Source organism: Sinohyriopsis cumingii, unplaced genomic scaffold (assembly GCF_028554795.1).
Source record: "Sinohyriopsis cumingii isolate HCF-2022 unplaced genomic scaffold, ASM2855479v2 utg002106l, whole genome shotgun sequence".
Classification (NCBI taxonomy): Eukaryota; Metazoa; Mollusca; class Bivalvia; order Unionida; family Unionidae; genus Sinohyriopsis; species Sinohyriopsis cumingii.
In genome coordinates, this window is record NW_028316131.1 from 708,364 (window position 1) to 725,788 (window position 17,425).

General features: G+C 32.8%; 1 protein-coding gene across 1 annotated transcript in view; it reads left to right on the forward strand.

The window, feature by feature from the left end:
- The window catches only part of LOC149771143 (transient receptor potential cation channel subfamily M member 3-like), a 31,022-nt gene extending 20,375 nt beyond the window's left edge, over positions 1–10,647 (forward strand). The window contains exons 7-9 of the mRNA XM_089948818.1: positions 5,327–5,525; positions 9,725–9,853; positions 10,594–10,647. Coding sequence (XP_089804944.1) covers positions 5,327–5,525; positions 9,725–9,853; positions 10,594–10,647 — 382 coding nt within the window. The remainder of the gene's footprint in view (positions 1–5,326; positions 5,526–9,724; positions 9,854–10,593) is intronic.
- Positions 10,648–17,425: the final 6,778 nt, after the last annotated feature.

Below are 17,425 nucleotides of genomic sequence, written 5' to 3' on the forward strand. Positions count from 1 at the left end.
CTTTTGATAGTGTTGTATAGCCAAACGTTAAATTAAATTAAATATTTTCTAAGTTTACTTCAATATATTAATCCGGTTAGAGGTTAAATTTATGACATTTTCAACAGATACTTTTAATTCCAAAGGTTGGTAGTGTACGTACTAGATTTAGTTCCACTTAGCTCCATGTATATACTTCAACTGCCATTTTTACGCTTTGTACTATTTATTATTTCTAGTTCTCTACACAGAATGTTTACAACCGGATGTTTCACAATTTAAAACATATGTTTACATTATTATTATAATTGTTTACAGACACATAGAACTAATTCACAAATATATGAGTTATGAAAATTTATTTCAAACAAATTTAGGTGGTTATTATTGCTAGTTCCAAATGGTGTTTTCTTCAGTTTCTGGGTGCTACTGCAGTTGTTGGTTGTGGTGTTTGTACTGATTTAGTGTGTCGTTGGGCTTCGTCACTGACCTAATTGTTTAACTATACTTGTTATAAACCAGAAGAGCATATAGGTTGGTCTGTTGTCCGTCATCCGTCGTATGACTATCCATTCGTCAGCACAACTTTGATGTCACAACTGCTTCCTCTTAAGCTATTTGGATGATTGCTCTGAAACGTACACACATTGGTCACATGGCCAAGATGGTCCTAAATGAAAAACATATTTTTACCATAGATGCCTACCGGATAATCTTGGGATCCATCTTTCAAAGATCTCTTACGATATACATTTAGTCCGGAATCACGACCGTGCATATCTGACCAGCAGCACAGCCGACAACCATCTTGAAAATTGTGTTACTGTTACTTATTCTGAACTGATAGTGATATCAGCACAGGCTTTCCTCTAACCAATTACAAGTTGGTCTTAAAAGAAAACGGTACCTTTGTGATGTCCTATTTTGCCGCCGATCTAATATTAATTATAATCATCACTTTAGCCAGCTGAAAATATTGTTATCGTTACTCCTCAGGAATGGATCGTTCTGTCAACATATTGTTTTCGTAACGGCCTTCTTTTCGTGTCTGACTCATCCTGAATGGAAATAGTGCTGCACTGACGTTCAATGTGACCGTCACATTGGTCATCTTGAAAATCTTTTTATAGCCACTGCTTCTGAAAGAATGATTGAATCAGTATGTGGCTTGCACAAGTTTTGATGGTTTGTGGCTAGTCCAAAATTAAAATGCTGTTGATATGGCATCCACTATGGCAACCATCTTACAAATCTTATCATCAGAAATCTACATAAACATAACGTCATATTGATTTGGGGTTTTTACCATAAGAGTTCTCATGACATCCGGTTGGTCTTAAATTAAAATGATGCAGACATGACGTCTAATATGGCGGACACAACAGCCAATACAAGAACTTGTTATTGCTACTCTTACCGAATGGAAATTACTATGTGGAAGATTTTGATTTCACCAAAAGACTTCTTATAATAATTGATTTACCTTAGCTGAAAATGGTGCCATAGGTGAATCCAGTATGGTTGTCATGACGACTAGTACAAATCTTACCACTACACACCTTGGATATACGATGATTATGGCATGATGACATGGGTTTGTCAGCAAGTACTAAGCGAAAATGGTGCTGGTTGCACATCTATTATTTCTGCCACAACGATTGTTGAGTATACTCTTGTTAAGCGCTATGCCATGATTTTGTTTACCAAAACATGTGTACTGATGTTTATCTGCAATAAATGAAAATTGTGTGAAGCTGACATTCAAACTGTTTGCTACAATATCTATTTTGAAAATATTAATTGTACGATATATTGATTCTCGCTGCTTTGGATAGCAACAAGGTTAAATTCCTCACACTACTGACTCGTATGCGACATTTGACAGAATATACTATGCTATATTACTTCAAGTCCCCAGCATGTATTTCTTAAACAGGCTTACTATAGTTGAAGCAATTCAGCCATGAGTATAACCCATCTAGAACCTGCTGAGAATAAAATCATGTGAATACAATGACATCTGATGAAAATATACTTAGATATAGAACAAATACGGAACAACTGCTAAGTATATTTAATTTAACTTTTTGTTAGTTATGTTTTAGATATTTTAGTACATGCTATTGTAATGTAAGATTGTAGGTTGGACTTGACCTTGTTCAAAACTGAGGTCATTTATGCTTAACCCAAGTTGACATTTTTATTATTCAGTGTAAACAAATAATACATAATTAAATTATTCTCTCTATGATTGAGCTTAATATCAGGCTTATTATTAATCGAAGACGTAAATATGTTTGGTTTGATCAATGGTTTGGAATTTCCTTACTGAATACTAAAAAAACCAGATTATTGTGTTGTAAATATTTAATCATTCTGGAAGGTTATTTTTCAGTAGGTAATAGTTGTTTTTAGAAAATGTAAATAGTAATCTGAGGTCAAGTAGAGATAAATTGTAACTGTGAGGACTTCATATTTCGTGCTGTAACATGTATTACTTACAAGTTTCATGTTATAAGTTGTGACCAGTAGTTTTCGGCTGGAATCTTTCATGTTCAAATTATTGAATTCAAGTGATTATTTTCTCTGGAAATACAAAAGTGCTCTGATAAAATTCTTGGATAAAGACATTCACTGGAAATTATAATAAATTCAAACCCGGATTTGTATTACTGTCATTCAAAAAAATACTGTTGACGTATCGACACTATATAAGCTATAAAAGACATGTCATCTCCTTCAGGTTTTGAATGTTGTCGGAAATTTTACTGTATTTTACTTCGGACTTTAAATTACTAGTACTTGTGTCTTTAAATCTTGGAGTATTTTGGGATTTAATTCGCAGTACTGTAAGTTAATTTTTCTCATTTTCACTTTGTATTCTAGGGAAATAAATTATGTGTTACATTTTACAAAGCTTGTTGTCTCTTACTCTTTTCTGGGACTTATTTTACGAGCATACACTTGAAACAGAGCACTTTCAATTTTAACTTTTAATATTGTTATAAATATTAAGAAGTTAATAATACAAATTGTGTATCAACAAATTGGTCGAGGTTGATCTTAAATCTTATCAAGTTAAGGTATGAAATAAGAAATCAATGCTACGTCATCAAGAACATTAAATATGAGCAATAATTTTATTAAAATATTAAAGGTCCAGTTGAAGACAAAGATGGTACTATTAAATGGTATATTGACCAAACCAGAAAAACAAACAAAACTGCTGGAGATTCAATTAATAAAAAATTTGTGTGCAGACACTAGTAGCTAATATATAAACATAATTGATATATGGTGCCTTTAAATCTTAATCTAATGAATATAATCTGAATTCATTTAATATTATAAGCACAATAGCGATAAACCATTTGTCTCCTACAATATCTTGAAATGTAAATGAAGGCAAATAACTAATGGAATAACTTCATAATGTTTGTTAATATCTAAACCCACTAACCAATCAGGGTGTGAACGATTCAATGAAGTTAAATTTAACCTGATTAGGTTATGAATGTCACATATTGAAATGTCGCTCTCAATGGCTAGAATCACAGACATAGAAAAGTTGGCATGAAAAGATATTTTAAACAGATAAAAGTATATTAGAACAAGTTAGCTGTTATGAATGAAATACAAATATGGAAAATTACCAAAATGCAACAATTACCAAGACATATTTTTGTTGAATCTCAGGATGAATCAGAAGTAAAAGGCAACATGAAATTAATTTTGTATTTGATCATGCAAGTGTAATGTGATCTTTGCTAGAATTAAAATGTTTACTATCCTGAACAGTTATTACAACGCACCGTTGATCCAGCAACTACAGTTATTCAAGGGGCAATCGACGTTTCGGGACATCGACACTGGAACTAATTTAAATATATTTTGCTTATGGGATTATATGCCATTTTTCATTTGACAATACTAAGCACGGTAAAAGAAAACTTATAATAAGTAGTAGGGATATTGCTTTGGAATCAAATTTCAATTTTAATTTTGCAGATGTATGATGTCAGTGTTATGTACTAATTGTAAGTGACCGTTACCTAACATGAAACTTAATAAATGGCGATAACAATGTTATGGTATGATCATATATTATTATGAGCTATGCTTTAATTCTTTTGTCAATAGTACTATTTGGATTTTAAAAAAAAGGAGTTAATATTAATAATGTTAAATACAAAATATATCAGAGATGGTCATTATAAAACTTTCCTAGTTAAAACTCAATTCCAGACATTAATATTTGTAAATTATATAAATTACATTTTGAATACAAAGATGTAACAGATATACTAACACAAGAGAAACGCGTACATAATGCTTTATTTGTTTATGAATGAAACCTGTGCATATTCATTATGTGATCTTGCATTTGCTAGTCTGATTTGAACGAATGTAATTATAAAAGAGTATGATAAACGTATTAAATATGCTTTTTTTAATGATTTTGGTTGAATATGATACAGGCCAGATCCACATGCTGATCTTCTATCACGTTAGCTGAGATTATCAGTAATCAGTCAACTATGACGTCTAACATTTTGACCAGACCTGTTATGTTTTTAAAATATTGAATGTATATGGAGGAACTGTAAAAATATATAAAGAAAGAGAGTGTCTTATTCCCATTATTACTCAGGATAGGTTTATACGATCAGTTCACAAATAAATTCAACATTCATGGACATTTATACATACTTGTGCTGATCAAACATATTTGCAAGAAATATGAGATTAATATATGACATAAATTCATCAGGAGCAGACTGTTTGAAGTTCTTATGATACATTATCTGCCTTAAGGTCAAGGTCAATGGGACAATTTAATTATATGATCTTTATATATGACCTTGTTTAACTTTTGAACCTGTGGAGATCTTGTAATGAAATTTTAATTTGACATTTTCTAGCATGGTCATGGCCACCTACTCAATGTCAATGTTACAATAAACCCAATGGCAATGTCGCCGGCAAGAGTTTGTGACACGACAAGATTAACAGGCGCCATTTATAGAACATTTATGAAAAATGTGTGAGATCAATATGAAGAACATACAATCTTAGGTTTGCATCTCAAAGTTTGTGGTGAATGTTAAATATGATGTCTGTACAAGAAATTATGGTTTTACAATATGAGCAATGTTTCAGATCAGACAGGCAATATTGGGTGCGTGCATTTGGGATTGACAAAGTCTCCATGCTATCTAACAATCGCATATAGTGTTATAAATACACAAGAATGATATAACATTGCAAAATAGGTATCCATCATTCAAAATTTTAAAATATAGACGAAGTGTTCGAAAACCCTTACAAATGTTTTTCTTTATTTCAGCAAAGTAGATCCAAACAACTTGATAAATGGCACATCCGAGCAAGTGAATTACAAACCAGATACAAATGCAGCAAATGAAAACATACACCAAGCAAATGGCAATTCAAATAGAACAACAAATGGCAAGAGAGTCCTCACAGCATGGGAGAAAGTCACAACTTTCTATAACGCACCCATCATTATATTTATGTATAATGTTGTAAGTTTCAAATATCCAATGTGCAATTTATTATCCAGACTGTACGCGTGTACATTGTTATGCAATTTAATACTTGAAACGACGCATTTAAACATCAGCATCTTACTGTATTAGGCACATACACAAAATCTGCAATATATTATTTAGCATCAAGACAATTATTTTCGAGCCTGCAACCTTTTCGTCACGTGCTCGGCACGCTAATCACTATACCTCCAATGGTCCTGCCTCCATTGCTCACTTTTTATAATATGACAGGAAGGCGCATTGCATATATTTATTATAGCTGCTTTGTAGTGCTTTCACAACCTTATTAATATTTGCATGCAGATGCTCTCTGTTAAAAATATTAAGAAATTATGTAGGTCCTTGCACTCTGCACCTAAGCTGCTAAAGAAGCGAATCTGCTATCTGGAAATTTACTTTCCAATTTGTGAATATTATCCCTACGCCGACCTACTCAGAGGGAACCGTTTGTACGCTAAAAGTAACAAATAATTTCAAAATACGTGGCCACATTGCTTTATTTGTTTTCAAAAACTTCTCGGACAGTGTTATGTATATCTTCATCGTAATTTAAACTAAACACAATTTTTGTTAAAGTGCTAACATGTGTGTTTGCAAAGTATAAAGTTGTTCATGAATATTCTAGTACTTTCTTTGTCAAATCTTCCATTTCTGAGGTACGTAGTTTTTCACGTTGTTAAGCTACTCATCGTGGTAGATGAGTAAATCATGAATGCAGATAAGATATTCGGACAGTTCAGAGTAATATAGATATCTGCTGCTTTTCTTTTTCACTGATTGTATTTTCAAAACATTAAATTTAATATATTTATGTTCTGAATTGTGCTTATTCTTATATGTCTAAACGTTGATTGATTTTCAGATGAGAATAATTCAATAACTTTTATTCGAAGTCAATAATTCGTATCAGATTCCGCTATTTATACTGTATTTACTATAGACAATAGAAGAGCGCAAGTTAGATAAGTTCATGAAACTAATTAAGTTACCTATTTTGCTACATCATTTTGTTAATATTAATATTATTATGATATTCCCTGGTTTTGGCATTAAGTTCATTAAAATATAATTTGACCAAACGTCAACGTAGGTCCATGGAAATGTCACCAGAGCTTAATGAAATAATGAAGTACTTCCTAGGCATTTTTATGTTTGCTGCCACTTGGCGCAATGTTGTAGATGTCTAGCATTCAGTGCATAATAACCATTGTTTTGGAGATTGATTGGACCTGTGCCACAAAACATACGTACATTTTATGAACTGTGTGCCCCCTACATAAAAGCGCATCCTATCGATTTTGCAGACCATAGGTCAAAGGAAAGATCCCAAAGAATGAGGGAGAAAAAATAGTTTTCACACGTTATAATCTAATATACTACCTGAGCATCCATTAGATAAGTGGGGGCCCATAAATTCATGTCAGTATAAAAGGTTGCCAAAAAATGTTTCCAAAGTATATTTTATGACATGTAGATGGAATGTCTACCATAACTAGTCTAATGCATAAAGTTAAAGCATTGGCAAGTAAAAGTATATCTCTTTGATCTAAATGATCATCCGGTGTGCGACGTTTGATGCAGTACATGCAATTTGATCAAATTATGATGACAAGAGAGTTTATGTTATATCATAGCAATACCCCCAGTCAATACTTGCCATATCCTGAGGCAGTGCTGGTGGGTTTTTGGGTACTCAAAGAAAATTTGTTGATAGCTCATTGGGGTTAGAGCATTAGACCGCGTCAACTTAATACGTCCTTTCATACATTCAAATTGTAGATCCGCAGAGAAATTATATAAACGAATAAGAAAATTCTGTATTTAACGTCCAACTGACAGTGGACTATTTTGTATTTTCTTTATTTAATGCAGTCTTGGTTAATCTCATTATCTGAGAGAAGGCTAAGCGTAATACAACTATAATTCGTGGTTATAAGGGTAATTCTTGTACAACTGGATCCGACTGTTGCTCAGAATTCACTTAAGATATTGTAGTGTTATTCCCAGAACAGAAAATTAACTTTTTGCATCTGGATTGCTGTAATGGAGTGCCAACCATCCTGGGTAGTGCTGCAGTTTTGAGGAATGTCATATACTCCATAATAACTAATGTAGATATTATGTCTACAGCGTACGCAAATCTCAAACGTGACCACACCTACGCTGATGCTAATGACAAAGTGAAAATTGTTCCATTTTATTTTATTTTAGTGTTGCATAATTTTGAAAAAGTCATCGTCTCCTACATCACGGATCCTTTACGACCTTTTCTTATAAAAAAACTAAACCATACTTGTATACTGTTCTGATTACCTAAATAAATGTGTTTTACGTTTTGTACATTGAGTAAAATCTGACTTCAATGATACGTTTCCGCTGATTACACACTTGCAAATGATCTGGAACAGTGATGGTTTAATCATTATGATTGAACACAATGATATGTCAACAAATTTTCTCCTCTATGACTGGGCTTAACTCAAACGAATTGCTTTTTTCCACTTACAATAATTTATATCTGCAAAAAATAACAATGTTCTAAAGACTATTCTGCTTGTTGTCATGGAAATGGTGGTTACATATTTGTGATCACTTTTCTTTACTCTGACAAGAATATCTGCAAATTATTCCTGATGCAAAATAATGCGCAGGCCCTTCTACGATAATCCAAAACATGAAAAATGCAGTAAAATGGTAAGTGAACACATTCTATTTTAAGAAAACTAGCCTTATGCGCAATGATTTAAATACACTGTAGAATTACATTGCAAGGAACTATTTCTAGCAATGCGACACATCCAGTTTAAGATTAGTTTCAGCTATCGTTCCATTTTTAAACCTAATAAAGAATACTAAATGCATTTTCAATATTTTATGCCACAAATATTGAAAAGTATACCAAAACAAATTAGAGAAAGTGTGACTATAAATGCATTTAAATACGAACCTATTCAATGGACAATATAGTCAAACATGTTTAATAGTATAACTTAAAGTATACATTTTCAAACCAACTACTTGTTACCTCTCTATTTAAGTACTGTATATACACAATATTACTAAATGGAACATGTTCTCATACAACGTTAAATAACCAACTTAAATAAATAAATCACTTATATAAATTTAGCGCATTTTAAATTTTATTTATCTTTCTTTTCAAGTATGAGGTTGTGAATTGTTTGGGAGGGCATTTTTGTTTTCTAATGAACGAATTAATAATGATATTTGCCTTTATGTATTCTTTGTGCCACTAATTACTACGAATATGCATGCAAATATGCATATATTATAGACAAAATGAGGAATAGTTCCATGCAATAAATCTTGTCAAACCTTTGTAAATCAACGGGTTACTATTATTGTTACTATTATTATTATTATTATTATTATTCAGATGACCGTGTCGAAAATTGGTTTAGAAAGCATTTGATTTCATGTCATACCTAATGAGGCATATTGATAAAATTGCATCTGTATATGCAGAGAATCATTACAATTAAAATTCAAACGAATTTTAGTCTATGCCATAAAGTTCTATTATGAACGTCCTTTATGCTATACTCGAGCTCTTTTGTAGTTCTTTAATATTATAGATCTAAATAAAGTATATTCCCTTATCATATTGAAATGATCGATTTTCAAAACGTTTTGGGAAAATAAGTTTAAAGAAATTACATGAAACTAATTGTTACTGTGAGTTGAAATTAATTCTTGTCAGAACTTTCATAATTACGGGCACTTTATATATTTGCTTTTGCATGTGTGTGTTTTGATGCAGGTAGATACACACATTTGAAACGGAAGAAGGCTCTTTTCAATTATCAATATCTGTTTCCATGAACCGTTTTATTACTTGAACACATCCACACTAAGATCTTATTTCATGAAAGTGGTACCCACGTTTAAAACCATATGAAAGATGATACTATTGCAATGAGAGTGTTATTATAACGTCCGACTTTGCGTATAGTTCCTTCATTATAAACGACATTCATTTCAGTTTTTTATAAATCGAATACAATCAATTGTGACACTTTTGTTTTGTAGTTTGCTGAATGCAGAATAAAAAGCCAACATGAAAGGAATATATAGTAGCTCTGAGATTTTAAGTAAAGGCGAGAAGCACCTCTTTGCAATAAACACATTAACAAGATTCTGTCTCATTTCAGAAATTCTTCATAGCCTTTCTCAGCCTGTACATCTACTTTGTAATCAGTACGCTGGAGCCAAAGATTTCAGCACTAGAAATTATTCTTTTTGTGTGGGTAACTTCCTTCCTCATTGGAGAGATCATACAGGTTTGTGCACTTTACCATATATATCCTGTGTAATGTTTTTAGTATGTGATTTAAAAAGTGCATACAAGCAGCAATATCTTTGTAAGAGGGAAATACTCTGTAGTCTGGAGTTCCAGTTAAAAAGAAAGCATAAAATATATAGCTTCGTGTTTACACCAATGAACATATATAGGCAAATATTTATTTTTACGGGGACATTACCCACTTTGTGAATAGTATACATGCATTCATTGACGATTACAGACCGGCTATGCGGTTTATGTACAGTAATATTCTCTATTGTAAGTGGTAATATATTATTAAGAGTGGTTAAACCAAGCACAAGCACAAACGTATCTGATAACAATAGGGCAATCCTAGTGCTAATATTTGGTCAATATCTAAGACCTGTTCAAGATCTCGTACAACGTTTTCTCTTTTCACTGTCTAATTTGTGTACAAATTCTAACGCATGTGATAACTTTTCCAATGTCCAAAGATATTTTTGGGTTTTAGTAATGATCCCTAATGTAACTGTTTGTTCTCTAAAAATTCATATTCTTCAAATCTCAAACATGTGTAGTTTTTATGCAAAGTTTGACACAAATTTCACATGGAAAGCCAATGTCCTGCAACACAGGAGATGGAAAGAAACGAAAATGTAGCTGATTGAATAATTGATTATAATATTAATACTATTCATCTGTATATTGAGATGCATGCACAGCTTATTATTTTAATATACAATTTTTCTTGTACAGATGTGGAATTTAAATATATTATTTAGATATGCTGAAAGTCAGACTATTATATGAAAGAAACAGTGAATTATAGCTAGCTTTTTTAAGCTTCAAAGACTCTTGTCAGTGCTTGCAACCGCTAAATAATGTATGTGCACCATATTATTTCAATGTACTGCCAATCAGGCCATAATATTTACCCTGTGCATATCCTTGGTGCAAAACGTTTCAGTGAAGTATGTGCGTTATGTATTGTGTCATTTGAAACAGGTTTTTTTTTTCAAACTATCTGGAATAGCACTTTAGGAAAATTGATATGCCAATAAACTGTCATATTTATATTTATTTTAGCTTTTTTCTTAACAAAGAATTCCATATTTTTGTTTTAGAGGGACACTATATGCTTCTTAAAAGCTGACATTCTGTATGACCGCCCTCACTGTCATTTGTATCGGGAATTTAAAAAAAAATTGTTCTTCGTACATTAGCCTTTGTCCTACTTAATGGATTTATAAGCGTCCTAAATAAATATGTCTTTACTTTTTTTAGTGGAATAAAGAGATACCATGATATCTTAAACACTACTGGCTTTGTGTGAAATCGAGAATTATTCGTCTTTGTTGATTGATATAGCACAACCTTGAAAACATATTAGAAAACATACCGCTCATATTAAATGCTATGAATATTATATATGTTTCCATTCGTCTCTATTATATATTTGGGCAGTCCTCTTTTGTGCCTATGCTAATAGTGACACACAGTATGATTTTGCAACGTTCTACAACATGTACAAAATACTGATATAGGTCTATGTCTCTCTACACGTGTGTACTTTAAAATAATAGCTAAACAAATATGGCAATATTTAAATTGCTGATATTCGATATAATTGCAATGTATTCATATTCGATCGTTTTGTTAAAGCAGAAGTTACAGATTTAATGGTAGGAAAGAAATTGTATTTGTGTTGAAGTATAGCAATTAAAGCCACTGTACCTCACATTATAGGTACTGTTGCAAGTCTCTCCTGTCAAACAAATAAAAATATATCATTAACAATAATTATTGCTTGTTTAAATTAAAACAAACAACATAAAATGAAGCCATTATGTGTAGAATAAACACGAGCAGAAACAATGTAACACAAAACATTTAGAATAACTGCCATTAACTCGATCTGCATGCTATTACTAGCAATATAATTTGTTTTTTGCTATATCATGATCGTGAAATAGAAAACAATGGTCTTTCTAACGGAAATACTCATGCAGCCGCCCCGGCTGGCCAGGGTGGGTATCGAAAAATGTCAAAGCCAATGACTTTTGCATTAAAACTCCAATGCTTTACTAGGTGAGAAGACAAGATAATTTAAGTATAATTATGGCCAAATACGATTGCATATCGAACATATCAATTGTGTATCGTTGAAATCTAAACCCGTTTGCACTCTGAAACATTGCAAATTTGTTTAACGCATATACTCCTTTACATAAATGGGCAAAACTGAAGACCGAAATTAACACATTAACATTGTTTTTGTTGTTTGCAAGTACATGAGAAATAGTTGAATCACAAAAGACATAATCGGACTCTTCGCCTCAATATTGGACAAGGCCGAACAATAAATAAACAATACTCTTCTCAAGTAGAAGCTATATATTCTCTAAGAATTTTAGTTTAGAAATTGAATGTTCTTTCATTTGTAATTTGCAATTTTGAAACCATTTTATAAAAAAAATAAAGAAAAACGTGTTTCCTATAAAATCGAATATGAACATGCTGAAAATTGTCACCCTGAGTATGTTTGCGTATTATATATAAAGGTGAGGTCAGTTTAAGTTTGGTTGGGATATTATAATTACCACCAAGCAAAAGCATATTTATTCGTGTTTTACAGTCCATCTGAAAATTGTGATAACCACTTGCCTTTTTCAAACAGGTTTTAAGAATACCGGCATCGTCTATCTGCAGAAGCGTCCAACTTTACATAGCAGATGAGTGGAATGTCTTGAATATGCTCACAAATTTGGTGTTTATTAGTGGAGCGGCTGTTTTGATGACCCGTCCTCAAGCAGCTGTTTTAGAAGCTGCTCGTGCCGTTTTGGCAACAGATCTTGTGCTTTTCTTCCTGAGAATTCTTCCCATTTTTCATGCGCACAGAAAAATAGGACCAAAGTTGGTGATGATCACGAAAATGGTATGTAGCCATGGTATCCGATTTTCTCAAATTAGTCAGTCTTTTACTTCCCATGATTTTTATTTACCACACCATGTAAATCCAAGGGTATATTATTAATTAAAACCATATGACTGCTTGTCTTTTGTTTGTATGCATGTCTATAGACATGCACAATTTTTTTCTCAATAACATAACTTTTTATCTATGATATGTATTTCCATCAAACTTGGGCTGCCTTTGACGAAACGGTGTATAGACACATTTTGCTAGTTACACATTTTCATTCCAAAATATTGTCCTCGGATCTATCATGCCGCAGTTATTTTTAGGTCTGAACCAAGTAAACTATGATTCTTTATCGTTACAACATGATAAGTATATTTTCTGCATATTTCTTCGAGTTATGGCCCTTTATCATTCCGAAGATGTATTGCTTAAGCACTACCTTGTGAACACTTGGGCTAGCATTTAGTAATTATATTTCAACCAAATGTGTGTTGAAGATTTATCTCAACTAGTGTTTGGACGAGTTTATTTACAGGCATATTCTGAACACATTTCTTAAACTGTTGATTCTTGATCATCTTATCATATAATTCCGCTAATATATCTAAGAATTAAGTCTCTTGATACTTGTAAAGGTACTGAAACATCAGTCATGTTATTTACAGTATATATGTTGTAAATATAGGATCTATTTTTAGATTTGGACCGAGGCAATGAAATTCCAGTCAAGGGGTTACATTATTTGTCTCCTCGCGAGGCTTGCCGAGTAGAAAGGCATATAATGTCACCCCGCGACCTGGATTTCTTTGTCTCGGTCCAAACCCCAACTTAGATTATTTTTCTTATCCAATATTTTCCTTTCAAGTGAAAAGAACTCTTCACTAGTGTAATATAGTTCGCGTGAAAATGTTTACATGTGGCTCGATAATACAAATATGTTAATGATCGTTGTGGTGTGACCGTTGCATCCGAAGTACATAGTTTTTACGTGTGAGCAAAGAAGAATAACAACATAAAACGTCGCATAGTGATGAGGTATTATCATATTTAATATATGGATGTTACGTGAAATTGACAATAAATAATTAATATGTATTACAAGAAATTGTTTCATCAGTTCCAATTTTGAAAGGTTATATTGTAAATAATGGAACGATACTGGCTACTCAGCTCTGTTGCTGCTATACTTAGTACGAGCTATAACGAAGAGTAACATCTTGCTTTAGACTAGTCATGGGTAATTAGAGATCTGTGTCACTATCGTATATAACTCTCCTTTTCTTCGCAGGTGGTAAAATTGTTTGTGACATACTTGTATTGTTCTCAATATTTATTGTAAAATTACCCCCGTGTACAAAAGACCCTCCAAATACGGCCCCTAGTGGGTAACATGTGCTAAACTTTCAAGTTATCGGATTTTTTGAAAATTTATTTTTCTGTCTTGGAAATATGGTAAGTGCTATGGTGAAATTTGCTGACGGATTAATGTGTTGACGGATAAATGATTCATTCTGGCTGGTAAGTGCATTATTTGTCATTAAATATGGTATGTACATTTTTGGTTCAACTGGGGTAGAATGGAGATGCTTAACAAAATTAGAATAAAGCATGTTTGGCATAATACATTTCAGGCTGTTTCTAAGTTTTCGGTAGTTTTTAAGAGAGTTCGGAGGCTATGAAGTGTATAGGTATATAGTATCTGTGCATGGAGCAATGCTTTCTGTCATAGTTCATTTCAAGAAGCATTGAGAATTTTATCCTATTTGTAGCACAGTCATTTTTCAGGCAAGCCTCATTAAATGTAGCAAACAATATGGAATTGTTTCACAGGAAGTATTTAAACCTAGTTAGGTAGCTTTTGCGAAATTTAATGACGCTGACCTAACAATGTACTGCGCCAGGCCTGGAAATATGATGAAATTGACCATGCTGTGTGAAACGAACTATCATAATAAAAAAGCCCGACCTCGTATGCCTGTGTGTCTTTGTCTCTCTCGAAATGTTTTTGTATGGTGTGCTCTAAAATAAGGATTTACCTTAAGTTACTATGCTTTTGTTATATATTTGTTGTTGTCGTTTTTGTTGTTGTTTGATTTTTGAACAACTACATCAGGCACAGCAGAAGACAACAAGGGTTTCCTTTTTTAACAGTAGTTCTGTGGACACCTTGACTGACACAACTGGTCTAAAATGACTAGAATGTGATAAGAAAAGTAAGATTAGCAAAACAGCTAGATTTCTTTGTCACATGGGTGAGAAAGCTTCGTCTCATCCAGAAGTAGCCCCGATGAGATCAATAAGGAGTATGCAGCTTGCATTGTCAACATTTAAGGTTCTTGATCTACTTCAGAATCGGATTACTAATGGAATGTGAACACTCCACTTTTTGCACTTTTGTTGGCTTTCATTCAAATTTACTGTGTAGTTTTATCTTAACCACAGTACATACCATTGTGCCGATGGTCCAATTTATGCATATTTTACAGGCATTTGGCCCTAGGTCAACGTAGATACGTTGCCCTTATAAGCTTGTGCGGTACCTGACATTCACATTTGATATTTGATTTCAACATGCTTGGCTATGTTACTTTATTAAATAAACTTTTAGATCCATTAATGATGATGAGATTTTTAATATTTCTACAGAGTGATGGCCATTGAAAGACTTAGCATTTGCATGAGGTTCACTTGTGATCTCCCAATCATTGAGATCTTATATTTCACTGCAATAAAATTTGCAGGGAAGATTTAACATATCTCGATTGTGAGATAACTCTTTTAATGACCATACTTTGATCTTTGTTTACTAACGTTATGGTCGTCGAAAAAATTCAAATCGATTATATCTGGATATGAATACATTCTGGTATGCCTCTAGTGTGAAAGCACAAAAATAGCTTATTGTTTCGATGAATTACGACACACACCATTGTAAAGGTACAATATCATATGCTTATCACTTTTTATTAATCTTTTTATATATATGGTTCTAAAGTTTTGATTTCAGTTGCTTGCCCTAGAACATATGTGCATTGCAAAGTATTTTGAACAGTCAGACGTGTACACTGTTTGCATTATTTCAGCAATATCGGACGAATATTGCAATATTCTAGGTTTTTTTAATTATCAGCTTCTATAACCTTTCACATGACTTTTCATATTTAGCAATGTATTATATTATAATAACTTCAAGAAAGACATGGACTATATGTTACTGGTATATTGCATATGATTTACCTAGTTCCCAGTCCTCTAGATTCTTATCAATGTTGCCAGGGGTCATTTGCAGTGTTAAACATAAACTAATGTACTTCTTGAGATATTAAAATCTTTTATTTGACACCTTTTACATCTGCGTATTACATAATAAATCATCGTAAATATTTTCCACAAATAACGACTATTGTCTATAAACCACACAACATGTATCATAGTATAATAAATTTACAAAAGGTATCATATATCACTTATAAATTAAGCTAGTGAGATTCACATAATCTAATGTAATCAAAATAAAGATTCAAATAATCTCATGTAATCTAAATGACTCCAATGTACTCAATTGAAACAACAACCAATTGAAACAAACATGACTCAGTCATTTGTACAGTCGTATGATTCATAAATATTTGTAAAACTTTCAAATGTGTCCACTGACAAACAACACAGCTCTCCCGAATTCTTGGGTTGGCCCTCTCTTGAATTGCCGTACAACCCCTTCATGGATCCACCATGCGCACAAGTTTGCAAACCAGCGATTTCGGCTTCGTATGGCCTTGATTGTTACATCATCTTCCATATCGACACACCAACTGCCAGATAGATACCCAGAGATACCCGCACACATATACACACCGACAGTTGTAATAAGTTGGGTTGGCACACTTGTATTGACCACGACGACCCTTCATTGACCCACCATGCACACAGACATACGTATAGACATACGTACAGACAGCTACAGACAGCCCTAAATAGCTTCAGACAGCCCTAAAAGGCTACAATAATACCAAACTGGTCATAATAATAGGTTCGGAATTAATATCTATAGAAACGTGCTACTAAATAAACTCTAATAGCACCTTGAAATTCAAATGTTCACAACGTTTGAAATCTGCGTAGTAGTAAACGCATCATTTTACGATACGACATTAAAAACTGAATAGGCTTCACATATAATAAAAACTACAAATGTAACAGTTACCACTACGGCTGGAGAACACAAATGGAGAACGTTCACTTCTTGACAAGAGCCATAGACCAGTGTGTCAGTTAGAAACGGAACTTGCCTTAAATCCACAGGAGAGTGAGTATTAGTCAGGATAAAATACCCGTGCTTACCGTGCTTTTAGTGAATATCGCTGCAAGCGATCTACGACGAGGTACATGCTTGTTTAGTTGCTTACCTAGGAAACAAATTATTCACCCTAGGTAACGTTGTACGCATGTACGACGAAAATGATCAATTCCTTCTAAGGCGAAACCTAGTTATTTCTTGCCTTATTCTGTGACAAATGCAGCAAGCATTTTATTATATGTTCTTGTTCTTATTCTACCTAACGCTCAATTATATTAACAAAATACACTACAAGAAACAAAGTAATTAATTGAATGTCGTATTCCAAACTAAATATATCATTACACAACAACAGCATTATTACTGCG